Here is a 24,878-nt window from a genome sequence, read left to right on the forward strand (position 1 = left end):
AACAAGTACAGTATCATGCAATGTAATACATAGAGTCAGGACTTTCAGAGTTTCATCACACTGATATTATGAGAAGGAAAACAACCAAGTTCCTAAATTAAAATACCGCCCCCAGTTTGCCAAAGCTGGAGAACTGTGTTCACACCCAATTAGGGTTATATCCTCACTGGCTTCAATAGGTCATTATAATAGATAAGCCGGTTTTGACTCTCGGCTGAAAATGTCGCGCAGCTGGGTGCAGTTTTGACTTCAGTTATTCGTGACCAAATGCAAATTTTGAGAGTAAAATGGTTATTAACCGGTATCTACGATGTCTATTTGGCCATAAAAAGGTAATAGTTGAAATATTGAGATCATCCTTCATTGGCTCTTTAAAGCCATTGGACCCTTTCGGTTCAGAAAAAAAATAAAAGTTCACAGATTTACAAATAACTTACAGGGTTTACAGAAGGCAATGGGGAAAGACTTCTCTTGAAATATTATTCCATGAAATGCTTTACTTTTTGAGATAACAGCAAAACAATATAAATTCTCGTTAACGAGAATTACTGATTTATTTTAAACACATGTCATGACACGGCGAAACGCGCGGAAACAAGGGTGGGTTTTTCCGTTGTTTTCTCCCGACTCCGATGACCGATTGAGCCTAAATTTTCACAGGTTTGTTATTTGATATAGAAGTTGTGGTACACAAAGTGTAGGCCTTGGACAACACTGTTTACCGAAAGGGTCCAATGGCTTTAAATGAGGTGACTATACTTACATCATGCTTTGTATTTCAGCAGCAAAAGTAACCTTTAGGGTTGAGGTCTTGCCATGATGGTTTACTCCAAGTTGGTGTAAACCTACATCCGGGCTTGCTGCAGGGGGAGTATGGCTGCTCTGTAGATACATACAAATTAATGCACCAAATTAATATACTGCATTAAAAATGAATACAATTGCTTGAAATGTTCGAATTTCAATAGATGAATTGCTTTTGCAACTAAATGGTTTAAACTGCAAATTATAAAACATTAGGAGTGTGATGTACAAACACTGAATGTGCTTCGAATGAGTCACAATGCCCGCCGTGCGCCGTTCACTCAAATAGTAGTGCGCACTCACTACCGCACTGCCTTGTTATAACACGCTTTCACAGAATGGTTTAGTCCAACTCGGCTGCAATAGGTTGGTACCTGCGATTATAATAATAATATAACTTTCGATTTATATAGCGCCTAATAACTAACACTTAATTCTCTAAGCGCTTTACATTAGTGCCCTGGTCATAGGGCCAATAACATCCCTTTTTAATGTTTCTCAGCTCCCTTGGGAGTATACAACCTGGGCAACAGTTTATATTGCTCCGAAGGCTTTTTCATTCACAGTATCAACCTCTACCCTCGCAGGTACCCATTTATTCCCCTGGGTGAAGAGAAGCAATTATAGTAAAGTATCTTGCTCAAGGACACAAGTGTCACGACCGGGATTCGAACCCACATTCAAAATACCTGCGATTCAGCGCTTGGTGACCAAAAAATAAAGCATTGAACATATCGAGAAGTCAAAAAACATACGATGTGCGACAGGTTCAAAATAGAACCTGAGAAATTTGTGACTATTTCGCTCCGGGATCTAGTATGTTTTTGTCCTTTTTGTGTTTTGAGTGTTATTTAAAAGATTCATTAGACATTGATTTAGGATTAAGTTTGTGTTCCTAGAATTTGTGTAATGATTTTCGAAAGTGGTAAAAATGGAGCAAATCTGTTGTATAGCTGTCAAAATTGTACGTTTGCCGCTCGAGAGAATCTCGTAACCCTCCGGTCTTGCGGCTGTTGGGAGGAGGGTTACGTTATCGCAACTATGGACCGACCACCATGCGGTTCCACCTCCGATCAAAAACACACACATGAAAGAAAAAAGGCAATTTCATACAGCTACAAAAAAGTACATGTAGTTCATGTGTACAAAAAAGTCGTGCATTATTAATAAGTGAATAATGAAATAATTTTGTATCTAATTTACTCAATCAAATCAAATGATGGTCTTTTGTTTTTGGTAAAATTTAGTGAAAAAACGGTGGCATGACTATTAATGATACAGCAATCTTTCCCTATCAATTGCGTGCACAAACTGGTGTAGCATGCAAATTTTTTTCGTAACCCTCCTCCCGACAGCGGGAGGATCGGAGGGTTACATTATTGCAACTAGCAAATTTTGCTCTTTAATAATTTTGTGCTCAACAAACATGACAAACGACAGAACTGGTCAGTACTCAGTCATGTCATTGACACTGTCACTGTCAGTGTCGGTCACAAAAAAATGATTAGCTTGGATTATACTCCTAGAACTATTTTGGTTTCGTCCGCTATCATCTCCCGATTTCGGTTCCGTCCGCTATCGTCTCCTGTAACGGTAGACGATAGCAGACGAAACCGAAATACTCAAATAGTTCTAGCTAGGAGTACTTGTTGGATTATAAAAAATAATGTCCTGTGAATTGATGATTAGCTTGGATTAATGTCCTGTCCGTTTAGGAGAATAATATTTAAATGGTTTCTGCATTTCTTGTGCAAAGAATTGTATACTACTATAGCAGGTCCCTATAGCATAACAGGTTTAAGGTTAACCTGTGAATGTACACGTTTTCCCGTTAGGCGTTAATGCAATGTCGTCTGACCGCCAGATCAGGCCATGTATGTACTGCAGTACTGTCATTTTGTTTGTTGACTTTTGCGGGTTCAGACATGTGTTAAAAACGAGTATGAAAATACACCTTTTGTCAAGAACTTACCCTCGGTTCTGTACCAGTACTTGATGCTGGAGATTCCTTGCTTTTATCCGCCTTCTTTTGTTTTACCTTTGGCTTCGTCATTGTGGCGAGTTGCACAAAAATACGTTTGTAAAAGGAAACGTCTAATTTGTCAAAAACGCCGCCATTTTGAAATGATGCAAACTCGACGGCTGTTCGGTATTTTAAAGAAATAACCAACGACTGGTGCATGCACAACAATAACTTCGCATCGAGGTTCTCAAACAATATTATCCAAAAGTTCAGCCTTGAAAAATCTGTCCTTAAAAAGGAGCTTCACCGCAATACTTGTATTCTTTAAATTATAAGAGACTTAAAATAGTCTGACAACCGAATGTGTATGATGATGAAGGGCGCCGCCCATTCTGAACCCGGGCTTATCGCAATAAGCTTTTCAACTTCGAAGCGACAAACCATGGACAAACACAGTGGTCCTTATCAAAAACCGCTGAACAAATACTTAAACTTTCGGGAAACAAAAGTTAAATAAATAAATATAATGGCTGGGATTTTAACAATTCGTGTTGTGTTGAGGTCCGATTTGTCATGTTATCGTGTGCGAGTTGTTTTCATGCAAACACAAAGGGTTTTGTATTTTGACCTGGATTATATACATGTATTGCAATAATTATTTTGAAAATGGATCAAACCAAGGCCAAGACTTGCTTTTGGTAAAAAATCTTATTCGTAATGATAAAATTAATTTCTAAACAAAACAATTCCTGAACCCCAAATAAATTTCATGAAAATAAAGTTGAGACACGAATGCATCATCCGGGCAAAACGTAGGGTGGGAAATTTGGAAACGAAGGTATTCGGCAAACGTTTTTGAAGAAAAAAAATGAAAGAGTTGTCTAATTATTTTATTATTTAATGCTCGGTTCAATCGAGGATCAATACATTGTGTTCAACATAACGCAAACAAAATTAACTTCTACTTCCAAGAAAATTTAATTTAAACAGAGTGTTTCAAAAACACAAAACAACAAACATTTTGATCATACACATCATGTTTTTGTTTTTCCTTCAAATTACGAAACTTATAGTTCGTCATCAACAAATACTAAAAATGCATAACAGTACAGCCAAAAAGTGACTGTTGTCACTTGCATACAGTCTTCAATGCATTATTCACTGGAAACAGTCTATTTTTAGAATAACCTTTTAATATTTTTCATTGATTTTAATTACTTCCTTTAATCAAAACACCTGTAATAAAAAGCAGTTCCTCGAATATGATATATTCGAAGCTATTATTGTCATATATTAATGAATAATATCGACTCTCGGGTCTATAAGGGAGAAAATAACATGACTCTAAATTTATACCTATTTGCATATTATTTGCGTGGGTCTGACGTATTAGATTTCGCGCTTGCAGGAGTTGGCATAATATTGGCGCGATAATACACTGTCTCTCCTTTGTATAATGCATGCGGGAATCTATGTGTGTTTCGCAGAAATGCACTCGCGCGTCTTAAGATAGGATGGACGGAGTGGGTTTTTTAATGTAAATAGTGTGTTTTTGTTTTGTTTTTATTTTCACGTGAAATGTTGTTCATTGAATTCCTAAAATGTACAAATAAAGCAACACAATAATGAGAACGAGGTTGACAAGTGGGATTTTCTCAGCAGCCTACAAGTGGGTTTATACACTCATTTCATTTTTCTTGTTAAATATTATTGAATCAAACTTCGGAGAAAAATCGGAGTCGAAGATCTTTGGGGGTCGAGGAGGAGGGTTCAGAGGAAGTCCAATATGTTAAGGGATGTTATACCCGGAGGTGTTTCAACTGGTTGTGCCAAACAAGTAAATGTTGTACATGAGATCATCAAATATTCAGGGTCGTTAACATTCGAGAAATCACCTTGGTTACTGCCAGAGGCCATTTTAAAAGAGCAAAGGCTGAGCATAAAACCACTCACAAATGGTGTGATATACTTGCCATTTTGGCTGGTAACCTTATTCTGGGGAAAGGAATTTGTCGTGCTTCGTTAAGCAACTCTATGCTATTGGGCCCAGATTGAACCATGCTGTATATGAATATCTGAGAGAAGTCTGGGCTTCAAACATAGCTCCATGAAACAACAAATGCCCCTAGTGTTTTTTCAAGTTATAGTAATCTCGTATTAACATGCTTTTTAATGAACATTTTATAAGGCCCAAGGCTTTAACCGAAAAGGAATCCGTTGAAGTAAATTAATATCGCTAGGACACAAGTTATGCACACACAAAAACAGCAGATAATAGAACACGCTTTTTGCGATGTGCAAAGTATGTTTTTCACACGAAAATTTTGACAAAAACGATGAAGTAAAAAAAACTATGTAAGTTTCATGTTATAGCTTTTAAACACAAATAGGTGAAAGGGTATAATGCAATATATTCTGATGTCGGGAATGATTCATTTATAGGAAACCATAGCTTTTTCTAGAAATCGCTGAATGGGGCAGCGGAACTCAGGACCGACGCAGTGGGTGTGAGGCTGGGTATAGGGTGACTGTAACACCACGGAAATACCAACGAACCCAACACCCGAAGCATATAAAGCACGGGGGATGTATTCCTCCTTGATGGGCGGGAAAGGAAGGAAGTCAACACTTGTCATAAACATGTGCGGATATAAGATGTATTGTTTCTTCTCAAACGGAATATACAACACGTACACTGCAATTTACACCATGTGTGTTGTCATCTCCATGATAACACACCCACACACAATATTATTTTATACAAGTTTCATACCACTACACTATAGTTTCTGCTCAAACGGGTTATTAAATTGCTAATTTATTCCTCCATGATTGAACACACTATATATTAATTTTGGATTCTTTCTTCGATATCTTTAATGTGACAACACCATAAAAGTAGAAGAAAGGGAAATACCAGCGCAAGTCACGATCATCCATTCGTTTATTGTACATACATCTTGTTATTTGGTAGTAGGGGTAAATTTCTCCCAATCCCCTACTTTACAAAGACATTATCCAACCATCCTCGGAAAATCTCATCAAAACAATTAATTAGGAGATACATTTTATTGAAAACAGCAATTTTGTTAAATTTATGTCAACGGGGCTTATTAAAGCTTGTGGCAACAAGAAAAAACAATGGTGTTTTGTATTTTTCTTAATGTAATTTATTTATTAATATTAACTAATGAAAATGTTTTTATTAATTTCTTTGTTTTATTTATTTATTGTTTTATCTATTTCATTTCATTCTACTAATTGTTATTTTTATACAAACAAAATGAGGGGTGGGTTGGGTTGGAGAAGGCGGTAGAAGGTGGTTGGAGAAGTGACTGTATTTCAGATCAACAAATTTTCTCAGTGGGTATTGGTACTACCAAGACTCACAGAGAAATCACTTTTGTTTGTGTACGGGAGATTTGAAGCAAAAATAATATTGAGAAACGAATAGATCGACTTTAATATTGGGACTTTGTCTGATCAAGCCCTGAACGATCAAACTAGGGAAACAGCACGTACACGTGTGTTTATACAGTACAGTGTGTAATATACAATGTAATGTACAGTATTTACGGTATACAACAATACTGTACGACCTACACGCATGCCTCAGTCATTCATAAATTTTAACCGGAAGCTGGCGTTGAAGTGATCACTGCATTATTCATAATGGGCGGGTATTATGGCTTGATCGGCAGCGGATAGGAGCTTGTCTCCTCCCCGTGCCTCCAATCAGTCAATGGACAATACACAACAGAGTTCATTCACATTAGCTGTACGTGACTCATACACACATCCCGTGAAATGCGTAGTGTAAACTGCTTCACAGTATACACGCCAAACGAATCCTTTTTCTCATGACGCAGTATACTGATGTCTTCATTTCACTGGAAACGATCACTGGTGTCTGACTGATTTTTTCTCAATCTTCTTATATAAGTGTGATATTTTGCTCCCCGACATCAAAGTCCAACTTGGTGTTTGTAAACTCAACATCGCCTTGAAAAACTTTCGAGTTGCTACCATTTTCACCGCAAGTGCATTATACTAGTGGATCACCAGTTCTCATTGGGTATTCTGAGCGGGTTGTTTCATGTGGTTTCATGTGAGGTGTGGTTTGAATATCAATTCTACCAGTCTGGCGTATAGTGAGCTTCCGCTGAGCGGTCGCCACTAATTTTTTTGTCATTCTTTTCAGCCCATATCCACAACGTGTCAAAAAACCAACTGTACCAAATGCATATCACGCAAGAGGATCGGCATCTCTCGCCGCTGAGTGGTCCACTGATCAGCAAGGACAACCATCGTAATAACCATTATTATCACCCCCACAAAATGGCCGACCCGGCCGGTGGTGGGAGAAAGCCGGTCTTGAAGGGCCCAAACGGAGAAAGATCTCTTGCCGATGCCTTAGCCGATTTCCCCGGTGAGCTGGTGAGAACGGAGAGCCCCAATTTCGTGTGTTCGGTGCTGCCATCGCACTGGCGATGTAACAAGAGTTTACCGGTAGCTTTCAAAGTTGTGTCTCTTGGAGAAATTAAGGATGGGACAGTTGTTACCATAGCGGCCGGCAACGATGAGAACCACTGTGCCGAGCTTCGTAATGCCACAGCAGTCATGAAGAATAATGTGGCTCGTTTCAACGATCTCCGCTTCGTTGGACGATCCGGTAGAGGTAAGTTTGAACAAAACAAATATTTAACAAAAAGTTTAAAACAAAAACTAATTTAAGAAATATTTACATGTTTTATCAAAAGAGCACACCAAACTCTTAATTATGAGAATTAAGCGGTCAGTTTGGAATTTCTTAGCGCGGTTTCATTCCGCGGTCTTGTGACCAACCATCCACGTGGTTAATTTTGTAGAGCAGGTGTAAATATAACAATGGAACACGTGCGCACACTTAAGGATTTTGTATTGATCCAAATAGGTGCGAATGAATGTAGGGTTTCCAAGTGTATCTTAAGTAATTGATGGAATGTGCTGGACCCCTACAGATTTGAAATAAAATATATGTGTGATCAAACTGATAAACAAAATGTGCACTTACTTCGTACTCAGTTATCATGGAGTAACAACCATCATACCATGGAGCTATAAAAAGGATGATCATACTGAGTAATTTAACAAAAGTATTTGCACTGTAATAATGTAAGCTCTGATCCTTTATGTTGAAATAGTGAATCAGCTTTAGTGAACCCATGATTCATCGGAATGAGATTCGTGGCTTGTGAAAGCTACAACAGCGCCATACCATGATTTACTTGAAAGGATTTCCATGATAAGAAATCACCCACATTCCGAAAAAACACAAAACAATTGGCACCAAGGGAGAAGTATTTTACCCTGTTGTGTGATGATCTGAATGTATATTATACTCAACAATAATTGGCCGTGTGTGCTTTAGTGAAACGGTAAAATAAGCCGGTATGTGTGTCAACGAAGGTGCGTCCCCCTGAACTGTGTCGCCCACTCGCGGCAATGTCATCCGCATTATAGCAGGATTTCTTGGAATAGTAGAAGCGCTGTGTGAGCGACCGTTCATGGCGGGTTGCGTGTAGTTCCGGTCGGTGTATACAGCGGAAGTTGCTGGTGCGTGCCACTGTTGCGAAGAGACGGTACCAATATTATGTGTCTGCTCCATCGGTAGTAACGACCCAGCTTACCGACCCCGACAAAATGTCACGATCTCACAAGCAACTAAAAACTAAAATTTGTTTATCTGTTTATTTCGAAATCAAAAGCTTTGTGTTGATTATTCTATACGGCATTATGACAATTCACTTTGATATATGCACATTGGAAAGGGATAGCGTTGATATGCGATTTGTCATTTCTCCGTTTTGTTCGAGTGATTTTCATTCAAGGTTTCATTCATGACGACTACGTGATTCATTCATAAAAATTGGCGCACAGCTGGTTCTGCGAACTACACACCGAAGTACTACAAACAGCTCACTAAAAGCGTAGGCCGAATGGGCTTGGGTTTGCTGTTGAGACCAATTGATAAAATAACACGCTACTACGAGTCGGATGGAAGTCAAGTCCTATATAGTTTCGCCCACGCAATTTGTAAACCACATGCACAATTTACTACTTAATGGTTTACTTATAACTCTTTATCAAAAACAAAATACTACTCAAGTTAATAATACAAGCTGATGTATATGACTAAATATCACTAGTTTCACCATAGAGGTTTCACAATCCTACATGGTTTCACAAAAGTAGCAACACAAAAACTCACTTTTATCAGTAACTGTTGTATGTTCCAGACTTTTTTAATGTATTATCCAAAAGCTTTTCTAAAAAGTTTGTGGGTGTTTAAAATCACTAAAGAAGGCTTTCTTTAAAAAGTTTACAGACAAAACAATTGTTAGCAGAAAAAGAGGCCAGTAGACCTTGGGAATGAGTTAGTGACACGCTGAGCCATTGAATTTTATGAAGACGACAATACAGGTTGGATAAAAAGCGGATTTCGTTTGCACGTAGGTACCCTGTCCTTGACTCAAGGTCTTACCTGAGTACGTTTTCCAGAAAATTGCTTTTGTTAGGGATTTTAATACTATTTGCAACCCCTTTGATCTGTTGGCTGTAGGTTTTTTTCACACACAAACTGTTTTAAAACTTCGATCAGCGGGGCACAAAGAAACGAATGTTTGTAAAAAACGAGCGTTTTAGTTTCAAGCCATTAGACACTTTCTGAACAGAACAAAAATTAAAAGTTCACAGATTTAAAAATAACTCACAGGGTTTACAGAAGGTAATGGTGAAAGACTTCCCTTTGAATATTATTCCAAGAAATGCTTTACTTTTTGAGAATACATTAAAACAATTATCGAATCTCGATATCGAGAATAACGGATTTATTTTAAACACATGCCATGACACGGCGAAACTTGCGGAAACAAGGGTGGGTTTTCACGTTTTTTTTTCTCCCGACTCCGATGACCGATTGTGCCTTAATTTTCACAGGTTTGTCATTTTATAAATAAATTGTGATACAAGAAGTGTGGGCCTTTTGAAAATACTGTTTACCGATGTTGTGCGATTGCTTTAAGTTGCAATAATTTGAGCAACTCCGTGCAGCGTCTTTTAATTTGCAAAATATTTTTGAACTCGAGAGCTAAAATGAAACAAGGAATAATAACAACACAGATTGAGTTTGAATTATTATTCACAAGAAAGGTACACACTGGAAAATCCCTCTAATATATCTTGTTTCACTCAGTAGGTATTTGTCGGTGTATCACGGTCTCCTTTTTATTTCAGTTTTCTTCCGAGTTCTACGAAATGGAACGCGAAAAGGAGATTAGAAAGTTGTCATATAGGAAGGGCAAAGTCAAAATGAAAGTGCGCGCTATTTACACCAGACAAATAAAGGAGTCTTTTTATCTTGAAAGTTTCAGGCGATGCGTAATATTTTGAAATGAAAGTGCTTAATTCTGCGAGCTGAGGGGTGAGACTTGGAACCATCTTGCCGGGTGGTCCTGTCGCAATCCCCCCACGACACTCGTCCTCACGACTCATGAGTCCTTCCTTTGGATAAGGTATGACCATGGCACGGCTAAGGTTGCTATTTTTAGTTTGAAAGTTGCGTTGTTGGATTGAGATAAAAGCAGTTTCATTATCACGATTACGTGATGCAGTTTTGGTCCCGAGTGTTATGTATATTTTTGGGTTTACACAGTGTACCAATAATTTCTGATAAAATAAATTTGTGTGTAGGTTCAGGACGAAAAAAATGTACAAACTCGGGGGGCTTTTGATCAACTTCTTGAAGGGTTGCATTATACACAATCCGGTTTTGTAGTCAAAGTGTTCTTTTGTTGGTAGATGTTTTGGTCAACTTAAACACAAATCGTGCGCTCGCGTGCCGACTTCATTAAGTCAAAAACTCAAAATGTGTTGCGGTCAATTAATATTAGCTCCTTGCTCAAAATTAATCCCCGAAACAGCGTGATTACCATAACACAATCCCTATCAGTCAATTTTATTCTTACAACTTGTGACTTTTGTTACAAGAACAAAGTAAATCCGGCAGGTGAAAGCTATATGAAAACTGTTGTAGATAGGCCGTGCGGTACGTGCGGTCACCGGCTCTCGCAAGCCCCTCATATTGGCCGATCAAACCGTCTGTCACCTAGGCCAAGGTCCTCGTCAGCGACCCGCTCGCATTCAACGCATTCATCTTACAGTTTTATCTTAACAATGATAACATTGAAAGATTGCTTTAAGAAGAAAACAAAAAACAAAGTCTGACTGAGGAAACCCATTTACAAATAGCCGTAAGATTGGTACACTTACGGTTATCCTTGGTACGAAGGTCCGGGTCGATGAAGGCGAACACGGGTGACACCCCGATGGGGCCGGCCGCTCCTTTGTCAGGTTACTCCCTTTGGTGCCGTGGTGTGTTGTCACGGGCGTGTGTTTTCACACGTTCTTAATTGGAACTGTTTCAACCTTGAACTGGGCCTGATTGTTTATTTGTTAAAATAATACTTTTGATCGTCACCCTCAAGTAAAACGAGTACTTTTTGAAGCAGACATTTTACATACTCCCGTCCCCCCATCAGCCGGTTTTGTAACAGCCATTTTTATTTCACATCATCTATAAACTGACCTACCATTGAGCGTGAACGCTGGTTCTTTTGGGTTTATTTTGTGTAATTAATGTTTCTCATAAAAACTCGAATACAAATACTACTGAGGTATTTATTACTACTTCTTCTGTACCTTCTTCCTGCGCATAATTTGGTGCTTTTCATGGCTTGGTGTACACTGTAATTTTGTCTAGACTCCATTTCAGGTTTCCACTCCCACAAATTTTCTAAGAAACCTGTCTACCAACACCCAGGATCTTTCTCATTTACACAAACCAAAGACCTCCACCCAGGATGTTGTTAAATTAATAGCAGCTTTATATGTTGTAGTTGCAAAGGGGGACATGCTCTGTTAATTTGTATTCAATACAGAACGTGACAGTAATGTGAGGTTTTTATGAACTAGGTTTATTCCTACTAAAATGTTGGCTTCTTTTCATAGAAGCAAAAACTGTACGTGGATAATTTGAATTGTTTTTTTTTGGTATACAGACACAAATTAACACACCTGTTCCAACTTTTGAATGAACTTGGAAAAATAGTTTCCACCCCTTTCAAAACTCTTTTGTGTTTGCCAAATAATATTCAGCTGCTTGCCACAGTCTGCGTGTCTGCAGACTGAATGTGATGCAATAAAACACCACCACTAATGTATTTTCATATTCTTGCTTATTATATCTGTACAAAGTGACCTAAAAATCATTGTTTTTGTTGATATCTGTTGGTCTGTTTTATTTCCAAACATCTTCCTGTAACTTACCACAAGCCTGCTGATAAATGAGATTCTTAAGCCTATGGCAAGTTGCCATATAGCTTAGCTGTGCTAGAAGTCAACACAACCTTTGGACTTGGCAAAGTATTTATCAGGGTACCAAGAGTAGGTCATTATTCAAACAGTCTGCCTCATTAGAAATAATTACAACTTGTTGCTTAAAAGTTTGAAGTCCTTTGTGGGCAGTGTTTGTTTACAAACAATGCCTCTAAAAGGACAATCTACAGCAAACATTAAGAGGTATTAGATCCCCGCAACTTGGGTTTAGAAAACGGTATTCTCAAATCTGAAAGATGGGTTTCAGCAAAACCATTCTAAGAAAAAAAAAATAGTTTGTAATGGGTAAAATCACTCGAACTCACCTATGAATAATTATTCTATTGGGGACCTAGAGCAGTTTTGTTTTCACTGACCAATAAAATCATAAGGGATTTCATAAATGGATCAATAAACAAGCTTCCCTCATAATATTATTTTCATTTTGGTAGATGGCCAAGTTTGCTTGCGATCCTGTATTTCTCTCTCTTTACCTTTATCTGTTTGTAAATATCACAAGTTGATTCCGGTTCAGATTATCACAAAGAATCTGTGATTGCAGCAGTATGCAAGTTATTTAAAGCTGCCCATGTCAGTTTGAAGCATAGTTAATGTGTTGAGATACCTTTTCTGTTTTGTTTGCATATTCTTGTATTATTGCCCCTTTTTGGGGTGGGGTCTGGATTAGTATTGTTTTGTTATGAGTTTTTTAAAAACATTTTTGTAGTACAGATTTTGGTTGGTTTTATTTGTATATTTACTTAAGTTAAAATTTCACAATTTCACATTCATCTTCTTGTGATATTTTTTTAAAACTCATTTACTTATTTTGTGAGTGTTTTTTTTTTTTTTTTTGGGGGGGGGACAGACTTTGCTTAGACTTGGTGTAGCTTTGTAATTCAATAATTGACCTCAAGACCATCTGACCAATTAACACCCGCAATATCGTGTACATAAGGCTTGTTACCATGTGAACTTGACATCTGACCAGCTCTATTGACCTTATGTATTTGGACAACACTGTGGCCAGCGGGTTGACCACACCAACCACAACTATGAAGAACTTGGCTAATCAAGTGTTACTGGAACATGTAAGGACAGCAATAATTAAATGGACTGCGTACAATTTTACTATAGAGTAGACCCATAAGATTTTGTAGCCTAGTTCAAATTTGAAGACAGTGTCTTTGTTTTTCAATTAAAAGTAAACTCTCCTTCCTAACAACTTGTAAATTTGTTTAAAATATATGGACATTCTGTACACTATTTTCTACACTTTTAAAGAATGATATAACACCAAGGTTTAATGTTTGTGAAGGGAGTTTAAAAGCCAGGGGTTAAGACACACCTCAAGACCTATCCTAGCTCCCAAAAACTTGCCATAAATGCCAAACATAACCCTTAAAACTTTCATGAATTCAATTTTGAATTTGTTTCTAAGTGAACAACTGATCTGACTCTGTCTACTTGTTCAGTTTGAAGAGTTATCATTCTCAAAATGTTCCAACTTAAAACATCATTCAACAAATAATTGTGTTTAATCACTAGCTTGTGCAAGAGAAAGGCTTGCAGATGTGATTAAATACCACACATTCTTTGCATTTAACTTTTTTTTATTAGGAAAAAAAAAAAAAAAATTATAATTCTATAACTACCCTTAATATTAGCAGGCCGTAAAACACTAGATTCACAAAAACCTTTATGAAAAAATCCCTTGATATTGTACTGCTCTCGATATCCTGATCCGGAATTTTCTTTCTTGCGATTTACTCGGAAGCAGACAAGGAACTAAACATGTTGCAATCCACAAAGTAAGCCAATAGTAAATGGGGAATTATAAACTTGTGATTATGAGTGTGGGATTTAGGAGGGGATCCCCCTTTACTCTTAACTAGGTATTCTAATTGGAAGGTCATGGGCTTCAATGTAGTTCCCATTCCTTTCACTTTTATTTATCCCTTCTTTTTTTTGAGGATGGTACAACGAGACACTACATACAACAGTTTTTGTGTGAGAATTATAATAATATCAATCTTTTTATAATAAACTAACAAAACAAGCCTTTAGACAATTTTTCATACCCCTTTACCTTGTTAGAATATTTGATTAAAGTACAAAACTAAAAGGATTGTTTTTCTTCTGAAAAGCTCAGAACAGAAGTAAACTCAACATCATTGAAAGTCTCTTTAAAAAGGCACAGACCCGCCTGCCATTCTACCCCTGTAGTCCTTAACCTACTCTCGGGCCACAAGAAAGCTCCACTATTATTGGTCCTACCGAAAAATGCAGGTCACAAGCTGAGCCTAGATTCTGAGAAAAATAACCAAAATATGCATAGAATTTTCTTACTTTATTGAACACCAATAGGGCTATCTTACCCCTGGGGCTTGTTGCAGAGGCTGCACTGCATTGCGGTTGAAAGTTTCTTTCTTGGGGGCGGAAGTGCAAGGTTAGCTGCATAATTGATCTGAAAATAGAGTCAAATATGGGGGTTGGGAATGCAAAGCTCATAAACTTCAGCTATTTACCTATTTTTGGTTAATGTTTGCAAAGCAAAACTGAGATGATAAAATATTAATTTGTGATGCAGCTTTTCATTCATCAGCCAGATTTGAATACAAGGATCTCTTAATCTTCTCAGAACAGTCCAACATTGCCGAAACAACAAAAAATACAAAAATTGTGAAGTGTCTGGGGAAAAAAAGATAAAGAAAATGACAAGAAATTACATAAACTGGATACTAAATATATTTTAAGGGACTTAACATTATGTATTTATTTCAACAGTTTATTGATCCAAGACCCCCTCCCCATATAGCTAAACCTTTTACTGTACATTGAGCGACCCTCAGACTAACTGACTGATCCTGAGATCAACCACAAACTTGTTTGGAATGTATTCTTGCACCCCACCCACAGCAAGACAGTCTATCAAACAGCATAAACAAGACAGGTTTTAATGCTGAACATTTTAAAAGCCATTGGACCCATTCGGTACACATAAAATAAAAAAAGTTCACAGATTTACAAATAACTTACAGGGCTTATAGAAGGTAGTGGTGAAAGACTTCTCTTGAAATATTATTCCATGAAATGCTTTACTTTTTGAGAAAACAGTAAAACAATATCAATTCTCGATAGCGAGAATTACGGATTTATTTTAAACACATGTCATGACACGGCGAAACGCGCGGATACAAGGGTGGGTTTTCCCGTTATTTTCTCCCGACTCCGATGACCGATTGAGCCTAAATTTTCACAAGTTTGTAATTTGATATAGAAGTTGTGATACAAGACGTGTGGGCCTTGGACAATACTGTTTACCGAAAGGGTCCAATGGCTTTAAGGATGAATGAAAGTAATTTTTTGAATTTTTAATGTTTCTTATCATTTGAACTATTTAACACCTCCTAAATGGCTAGTTTTCACACAAACAACAACAGCATGATTTTTCAAAAGCTTTAAAACTTAAGTTTCAATTTATTTGAAGTGCTGTGCTGCATTTTATGTACAGTAGAATTACAAGATATTTATTCTTAATTTTGTTGTTATTTTACAGGGAAAAGTTTGACATTGTCCATTATTATTGGAACCAGCCCACCCCAGATTGCCACCTACAATCGTGCAATAAAAGTAACTGTTGATGGACCTCGGGAACCAAGAAGTAAGTGTTATACATACTTAAGTAGTTGTACAATTTCAGTCACTTTCAAAGTCATGTTTTGCTTTAATAGTTTTTAGTGGTCCATTCTTGAAAGATGGAGACAGACTATTGTAAACAAATAAATGATCCAAACAGACACTCTGAAGAATCTTCCAATGTAGCAGACCATTACATTCTAAACCATTACACATTTGATGTTCAGTTTGTGCAATCTTTGAGAAAAAAAACCCACATTTGTCAAATACACACAGTCACATCGGACACTAAACTGGAGTGGTAATCAACTGGTGGTACTGTTTGGTAAATCATTTGAAGTATGTAAATACCGGAGAGTAAACCACAAGCTTTTGTGCCCAGCTTTTAGTTTATATACTAGTGATTGCAAGAAGTAAAAACCGCTACAAGAAAAGAATTAAAAAAAAACCCCATGCAGTTACTATTACAGACAGCTTGGTGCCCCCCCCCCCTCCTTCAGTTATTCAAACTTTCACTTTCATTCATTAGCTAAAAATGGACCCCAGGCATAACCGAATTCTCTTCACTGCTCAAACCCAGTATGTCCCAAGACAAAGAAGGAAATCTTGGGCAAGTCTTGGCAGGCGTAAAGGATTTCCATATTGATTTCTGACAGCTTCGGTAATCATTTCAGCAAGATTGCTCAAGTTTCAAGGGAGGAACTGTATGAACTTTGAAGCAAACCTTGTGACACAATTAATACATTATTTAGTCTTTTGTAGATCACACACACACAGAACTAAGATTTTCTTTTACGAAGTATATAAAACTGTATTTGTGTTATGAAATCCACGTCAATATACACTTTCTGTGTTCATCGATTGAAAAGACTATTATAATAAGGGCATTTGACTCCAAAATGGTTTTGGTTGAATCAAGTTCACAGGTTCTAATAAATATCAAGAATTTCTAAAACATCAGATGTTTGAAAGAAATACGTTGAAATAAAGTTATATGTCCATTCATGGCACCATCTTTTTACATTACCGAAGCAGAAGAGTCCCAGTGTATAAGAACCTTCCCACATAAACCACAAGTATTACTGAAGGACAAAGTGTCTTCTATTGGACAAAAAGGTGACTGGCCGCTTTTCCCGCCATTTTCTTGGTGATTCATTTTGTGGTGAATATTTAACATCTTTATCACCTGGTGTGGATTGCAACATATTAGGCTGTCGTGCAATTTGATCCATCAACCTTAAAATGTTATTAGTAATAGTCATCTAATTATCAGTAATTTTTATGAAAACATTTAGAATTCATTAGTAATTCTACAAATAATTTGGACAGTTTTTGAAACTGTGCCCTCTCCTATTTTTGAGTTCTTGTTATTAATTACATTTACTGTGACTATAGTTATGTGCTGATCAGTGAAGGGGCATATGCTCCTCTTTCATTGACCCTTGAGTCATCTTCAAACAGCTATCCTCTAAGAAGTGATCATACACCATAGAACCATCTAAGATGCTCATGTTGTCATCATTAAGCATTGATTTATCCTATAGTAACTGGCATAGTTCTCTCTACATGACAAATCATGATTCACACAAACAGAAGCTAGTGGTTAGTCAAGGGTTTTATTTTCAGTAACAAGATGTTTAAATATACACTAGCCTGATGCCGTTTATATCACAGTGCATAGACTGATGATGAAACACAAGGTCTGTGACTCAGTGTGTGCATGGTCCTTGCTCTATGGTGTGTGAATGTTACTCACATTAATGTTCCCCCTTTAAGGCTGTGTACACAATGTGAACCTTATATCCAAAGGTTCATATACCAGTTTTGATTCTAAAAGTGCCAGTTGTACCTGCTAGACAAACACAAGTCCTGTCATAAATATTTGTTTCATTTGTTCAAACAAAACAGCATTGTAGCATTGATGGTAGAACTAAGATATGGACCTTAAAGCTATAAAAGCACTTTAACCATTAGGCAGGCATTGTTAATGCATCCGGTTGATATGAAGTGTTAATAAACAATTATCATTCAAGTAGATTAAAGTCAAACACTAATAATACTTTGTTCAGCAGTAGCATTGTGGGAATGTTTTAGCCTCATTGCAGTAGTAATGAGTTAGACCTTATTATACAGGTTTAGCTTGACAAGCAAGGTTAAAGGCCACACATTGATATTTTTATGACATTGATTATACACCTTCTAATCACTGGCTCAATCAAAATGGAGAGGAGTGGCTTGAGTGGCTCTTAACTAATCAGAATGCAGCACCTAGCTCAGAATACTCTACAGTACAACCAAAGAGAAAATGCATTGGTGCCCTTGCCCTTCTGAAAAGCATACAGGCCTGTTCTCCACAACTGGTGCAATTTTCAATCCACAACAGTTCACAGTACACACCTAGTGGGTGTGTAGAGAAAGTTTGTCAACCCCGAGTTCTAGCCTCTCTCTGATTTTGACTGCTTTTATTTTTGGAGTCACTTTTGTAAAGATTCTGCTTGAGTTGTATACGTAAAACATTATCCTTTGATGCTCACAATAACTGTGAGATCTCATCATTAGAATCAAGTGTGTTGACCCAACTATGAATGAATCAATGCTTTGGGATGAGTGTTCCAATAATGGCCGAAGGACATCAAATGACTAAAAAGGCTTCATGTGAGACGTGCAAGTAATTTGTCATTTCAAATCTCTGCAATTAATGAAATAGCTATTGTCAGGAAGATTTTTTTCTAAATATTCTTCTCAAAGTTCATTTTTCCTAAAGTAGAACAACTTGGTTCCTCTATGATTCTCTTTTGATTAATTTTCCACATTTCAAATACTACACAAACAAATTTTCTACCAAGGTCAAATTGATAGAAAATTTAGAGGGAAAAAGTACCACAAGCGAAAAGGGAATTTTATCTGCCCGTAACAAGACATCTTGGAAAATGGACTTCTGTATAAATATAAGAGAATAAACTACCGCTGTTACTTCCTGTGACTCATACCCATTATCTTGCTACCAACAAGTGTACAAATAAATTAAAGGTTCATTCCTGGTCAATTTATGTAATGCCCTTTGCCTTGTTATATCAATGAATAACTTCATTGTCCAATCCGATGACAAATTAGATCACCTCTGACCAATCATCTTTTGCTTGACATCCTAGGTAAACATTATGGCCAATCAAAACAAGGGATCAGTATTGTTTGGCCAATGGGATGACAGGTATTGTGTGGGTTGGGTTACTCATTTGCATAGTGTGACCTCCTTTTGTGGCCAGGATTTCTGAGAAGTGATCAATGACATAGGAACTTGGCCACCTACATGTGGATCTTGTTTAAGGGTCTGTGCTTTAACATAATGTACTTTTAAGAAATTATTTTAGTAACATATTGCGAGGGTATTTCCTTGTGAATCACAAAATCACCAAGGTTTGGAGTTGGAATGACGTGACAGTAAAATTATTAGATAAGAAAGAAAGGAATTGGAAAAGGAAAAACAAATTAATTTACAATTTACAGTTTGAAGAAAAGGAAGTGCAAAGGAAGGGTGGAGGCAAGGAGGAAGACAAAATTTTGAAAGAATTTTAGATAATTTATTCCAGTTGCACGGATATGTGACGGTAAAAGACAAGTAAAGACCATGGTACACACATATGACTATCTATATCATTTAAAGGAGGCGTATATAAACTGCAGTGTCTTGAGTTTCCAGTTGAAATGCTAATAAAGAGTTCAAAGAAACAGCAATCAATTATTAAACATCTTCCAAGAAAATCCAGTAGCCAGGTACATTGACCCAAAAAGAGTGGAGGACTGAACTGATCAATGGATAGTGCTCTTCACACTTTACACAAGAAGTTTGTTTCACAAATATCCAAACTTTTTTTGAACCTACATCTTTTGTAAACGAATACAATGTACAGTACTAACAAAGATTGCCTTTGTTGGTACTGTGGTTAACTATTTTTTTTCTAAACATAGCTCAATATACATTGCTACCAGAACAGTGAGTAAGTCTCTAAACTATTCAATGAGTGCAATGTTTGCAAATGGAATGTGCCTTTAAACCACACATGATGTAATCAAGGTATTTCAAGACAACACTTCAGTGACTTTACCTTTATGGTAATGATAAATACCTGTATACAACAGGAAGTTGTGGTTGTGGACTGAACAATTATAATAATCCCCAAAGTAGTAATCTATTCTTTGGACAAGCAATGGCTGTTAAGCAATCAGGATTAAAGTCTCTGACATTGGGTTGAGATTGTGACAAAAGATAAATTAGTTGTGATACAATCAGTAATCAAATTTAAGTGGATGGGTTGGGGGTTGAGTTTCTTGGAATTGATGGGGATTTTGTTTCAATACAATCAATGAAACCAGTGCCCTCAAGGTAGCATCCAACCAGAGGTACTTTAGAAAAAATCTTATCTAGTCAGACAGTCGAACAGCACACAATTTTGTTGAATGCTGTGCTTTTTAAACATCCACTAATAATACGGAAATGTTTTGTTTGCTGTTATCATAAAGGAATAAAGACATGCCAAACACCAATTCGAAGAAATCAAGTATAAGGCTGAGCATACTTGTGAAAGTGAATGTGATATATTAGTATTGATTAAAATATTATTGCTTAGTATTATAGTATCTGAATTTGGGGGATAAATTGGTCAGACATACCTGACTCTAGAAAATGTTTTACATTAAAAAAAACCATCATGCCACTGTAATAATGTTAAGAATTTGAAATTTGTTTTTAAAGATCCTGCTAAAGCTTAGATTCACCACTGGTCTTTTTATGTTTGACTGGACAGCAGTTTGCTACCACCAACACTTAATCTTATATTATTTTGTCTCTTTCCCCCTCTCTACCAATCTACAGGACACAGACCCAAGCTAGAGGAACCTCGTATGCCCCAGCCAATCCACAACCCTAGCCTGCCCTTCCCTAATCGTATCGGTGAGCTTCAAGGGTTCTCCCCAGCTAAAGTGCAACCAATGCAGCAATGCCCAACCCGTAGTATCCGCCCTCAAGTCCTCAACACCACAAATAACTACTTGGTTACACAAGGTACGTGCTAAAGTAATCTGGGTTTTTTGTCTTACTGAGAAAGGAGGTTATTAATAACTTAGGAAGTGAAACACCTTATTCTTGGCTATTGAAACTGATTTTTTCCAATCTCTTTTGTTGACTTTAAATTTCCCAACCTCAACACTTCAACTCTTTTGTTTTAAAATGTTTGTTAAACTACTTTTAAAGTTTACAGCTAAACGAAATGAGTGCTTCACCAATTTAAAAATCCTTCAAATACCCTTTTTTCCCTGATGATTTCTTTTACATAGGCATTTGTATTTATACTTGTTCCCCAGTATTAGTGTCTCGGGTTCAAGTTAACATTTTGAAAGTGTGGTTTAACTTTTATACTACCAACTCTGACACTGGGTGTAATTAAAGTGTGATTACTTATTTTTGTTTTGAATTTGTAATTGCTGGTATTCATGAGATTTTTTAGAGAGCTTCACTTACACAATGTAATTCATCAGCAACTTGCAAGCCAAAGTCAAGTGAAAAATAGCCTGTTTTTTATTTATTTATTTATGCATTAGAGTAGCTCTAGGACCCTCCAACTCAACAGATTTGTGGGTTTAAAAACCAAGATGGCTGCCTCTTCTTTTCAATGAAAAATAAATTTAACCACTCAAGCCTAAGCTTCTTTTTGAATAATTAACATTGAAAATAAATTGTTCATACTGTTTCATCATCCTCATCTTTAATTTATTCACAAATAAATTGGGTTACCATGGCTAATGCTAGGTACAAACTGGAACAACAATGATTTATCCTCAGTCAGCAGGCCTTGATATTTCTTGTAAACAAGGACGTAGGATATCCTATTTGACTTTTCCTGTACAACATACGTGTGCTGTTGCCTTCCTGAACTATCAGAGTCAAATTGTTGCCAATACACAACTATTCCTAGAACAAAGCTTTTTTTCCTGATTGCAAAATCTCCCAAGTGAAAGATGATTACATTTTTATGGGAACATTTGTGACATCAGTCAGGGAGTTAATTAGGCAAGGGTGTATACTTGTATCCTTGACTTGACTTGATTGAATTGTTGGGCATTCTAAGCTGACACATCATGATATTGCAAATGGATAACTACTTAAATGATTGCTGATTTGAGGTTTCATTATCTCTCCAGAAAAACAGTTGTTTTGTAGACACTATTTATTGCTTCTGGTAGTTTTGTGGTTTCCTCTTTAGTTTATACCAGCCACCAGGATTCTACAACAGCTACAGTCAGAAAATTACATGAGGCAATCTCTCTAGGAAATGAATTTTTTAATGACAACTTGCTGGGGAAAAAACATCCTCTATTACATGTACATTGTGTTCAACCATGAGCAAAATGCAAATGTGCGTCATTCACCTTTTTAAAAGAAAGGACAACAAACAACTAAAAGAGAGATTTAAATTAATTAATAAAGACTTTTGGGCAATGAAACAAGCAGGATCTGAAGTGGGGTGATGAGGTTTATGACCTATTTATGTCTAGCTTTCTGATGTGTTTTCCTGTTTATCAAACATGTAAATAATTTGAGGAAATGTTCTGAAAAAATATTGACGTCAGTCAAACTATGTTTTTCAAAAATAGATTCACGGATGATTCACTGAGTGATGGTTCACTGATGGTTCAAGCACATAAAGAGTGCAGTCAACTTTGTTTTCGGGAAAAAATTCCCTTGTGTGACTTTTTTTCCACATAAACCAATTAAATATTGAATTTTTCCTTCAATAGCCTAATAGTATTATACTTAAAAATGGTATACTAACTGAAGTGGAAATACACAGCGATTAATTTAAGGGAATACAGTTATGCTTGGAGGTCACTGACAGTTTAGCTTGGAAAAAATTAATCAACTCGCTTTCAAAAGGAAAAGTGTTCATCGTGTTAAAGGAAATCAGGCACGACAAAATGTCTACTTTATATTCACCCCCCCCCCCCTCTACTCTGCTGAATAACTAGCTGCTTTTTATGACAATGTGGTCTCCCCTTGACTAATTACTATTCTGTCCTCACATGCTTTCAAGTCTGTATTGTTTCCAGATATGGAAATCTTGTTACACTAAATTAATTTCCCTTTCTCCTGGGAGTTCTTTCCTATTCTCCAGTTTCCTGTGTATTATAATAAGAAAAATAACTCTGGCCTGAAGCAGTTTTATAATTGGCAGGTCGAACCTTTATTAAATAAAGAGTAGGCTAGAGGCTCCTCTAGCACATTCAAGGTCAGGTCAACTCTAGATGACCCAATTCAGGCCATTTGCTAGAGAATCTGCTGAACTCCTGACCCTGGAAATGACCATAGAATATTAATGACCAATTGTCTTGTGTTGACCAGTCGTCATCACTGCTATGAAAACAGCTGACAATGTACATGGACAATGGCACTGCATATCAAGATATGAAATTTATGTATACCAAAAAACAAAGAAGTTAGAAGGAGGACAGGATGAAACCCTAAATCTACGCCAGATGTTGGCATTGATTATCCAGTTTGCACTCAATAATCTGACCTCATTTAAAACTCAATATAAAACCTTTCAAAAATTTGTTTTTAATAATAGAGAAGGACTTTAAAAAGAATAACCTGAATTAAAAAACAAAACCTAATTAAGGTCAGATTATGAATATTACAAAAGATGTTATTTTGCCACTAGTTGTTGTTTCAAAGATTGAATTTGTTTTTAAATTCAGGTTGGACAAAGGATTATTGTTTGTATTACAACCCTTATGGTTTGTTACTTGTTTTTTTTGTTTGCATCACAAAAGCAAAGTCAAAACATTTTTAACAAAATTAACTTCGGGATAAAACAATCTTCTTGCATCAAAATATTAAAAATGCTCAGGTGGGGGCAAAGGGCCAGAAGTTAAAAGAAGAATACTGTCTGCTTGATGTCATATTTAAAGTCTGTTGTGTTGTAAGATGCTGATGACATTGTATGTCCATGGTGGGTGTGTGTGATATGTTTACCCAATTGGTTACGTTTTAGGGAAGGGTCCAATTCACAAGAGAGATTTGGGTTTTGACAGTGGATCACTCAATTAGAACAATGAGGTCCTCCCTTTGAACCATACACAAAGATAGTTGGTGTGTTTGGGGTAGTTCTCTTTGCTCCATATATAGTCAATTACATTGTCTGTTTTTCTAAAGTACATGTACATTACTGGTGTTGACACTACCCCTTAAGCCACTGGAATTCCAAAGGGGATGTGGAGGTCAAGGTTAAACCCACAACAACAGACTAAGCTTGCAACTATTTACAAAAATTACAACCCCCTCACTATATTAATCAAGATATTCATTTAATTAAAATAAACATGTTTTTAACCATGATTCTGTTGGATTGATTGTTATGTTACTTATATAACTTTGTACTGAAATAGAAACGATCAACATTGTATTTATAACCAATAATTCAAGGGTGTGAAGAAAATGCATGACGTGTATGCATTACTTTCATTTCCTTAAACAAATGAATGAAGAAACAACAGAATTTCAAAAAAGTCCCACATATTTTCAAGTACAGTTGTTTTCAAATTAATCAAACTTTAATTTAAAAGAGGGAGGGGTTCGCAGGTCAAAACTAAGTGTTTGGAAACTATTTGTCTTAACCAACATGAATAATCACTCTCAAAGCTAACTTGCATTTTGTATAGAGTACTTGTAATGCAAGCACAGACCAAAACATTCTCATCCAATATTTTATGTACAATTTAATAATTTCAACAAACATCTTTTTTAAAATTACATCATGTGCCATGTCAGTTTAGCTTAAAAATTTGATGGCAAATCCTTTCCTTTTTTCTAGAATAGTCTGAACAATGGGCTATTGTTCAGTAAATGGAGGATGTTGCAATAGTTGGCTACTGTCCAATCATGCTTATGTGACTCACTGATTGAACGTCTGGTGTCAGATGCATACACACTATGATCAGTGTACCATACTGATGATATTCATATCATAATTTCAGTCAGAGTTCTCTCAAGGTCTTGTTGGTG

The 24,878-nt window shown here is 36.6% G+C and overlaps 2 protein-coding genes across 3 annotated transcripts in view; one reads left to right on the forward strand and one right to left on the reverse strand.

The window, feature by feature from the left end:
- Positions 1-3,081, reverse strand: part of LOC139946903 (uncharacterized) — a 50,162-nt gene extending 47,081 nt beyond the window's left edge. Inside the window, exons 1-2 of the mRNA XM_071944680.1 lie at positions 2,777-3,081; positions 764-882 (exon numbers count right to left, since the gene is read on the reverse strand). Of these exons, the coding sequence (XP_071800781.1) occupies positions 764-882; positions 2,777-2,986 (329 nt within the window). The 5' untranslated portion in view covers positions 2,987-3,081. The remainder of the gene's footprint in view (positions 1-763; positions 883-2,776) is intronic.
- LOC139946898 (runt-related transcription factor 1-like) overlaps positions 1-24,878 on the forward strand; it is a 41,978-nt gene that overhangs the window by 11,385 nt on the left and 5,715 nt on the right. The window contains exons 1-4 of one of the 2 annotated variants that reach the window (XM_071944671.1): positions 5,720-6,673; positions 6,969-7,445; positions 15,741-15,845; positions 20,694-20,882. In XM_071944671.1, the coding sequence (XP_071800772.1) occupies positions 6,628-6,673; positions 6,969-7,445; positions 15,741-15,845; positions 20,694-20,882 (817 nt within the window). In that variant the 5' untranslated portion in view covers positions 5,720-6,627. Of the gene's footprint in view, positions 1-5,719; positions 6,674-6,968; positions 7,446-15,740; positions 15,846-20,693; positions 20,883-24,878 lie in introns of those variants that run through there. The other variant, XM_071944670.1, reaches the window with a different exon arrangement.

The sequence above is a fragment of the Asterias amurensis genome, chromosome 14 (assembly GCF_032118995.1).
Source record: "Asterias amurensis chromosome 14, ASM3211899v1".
NCBI lineage: Eukaryota > Metazoa > Echinodermata > Asteroidea > Forcipulatida > Asteriidae > Asterias > Asterias amurensis.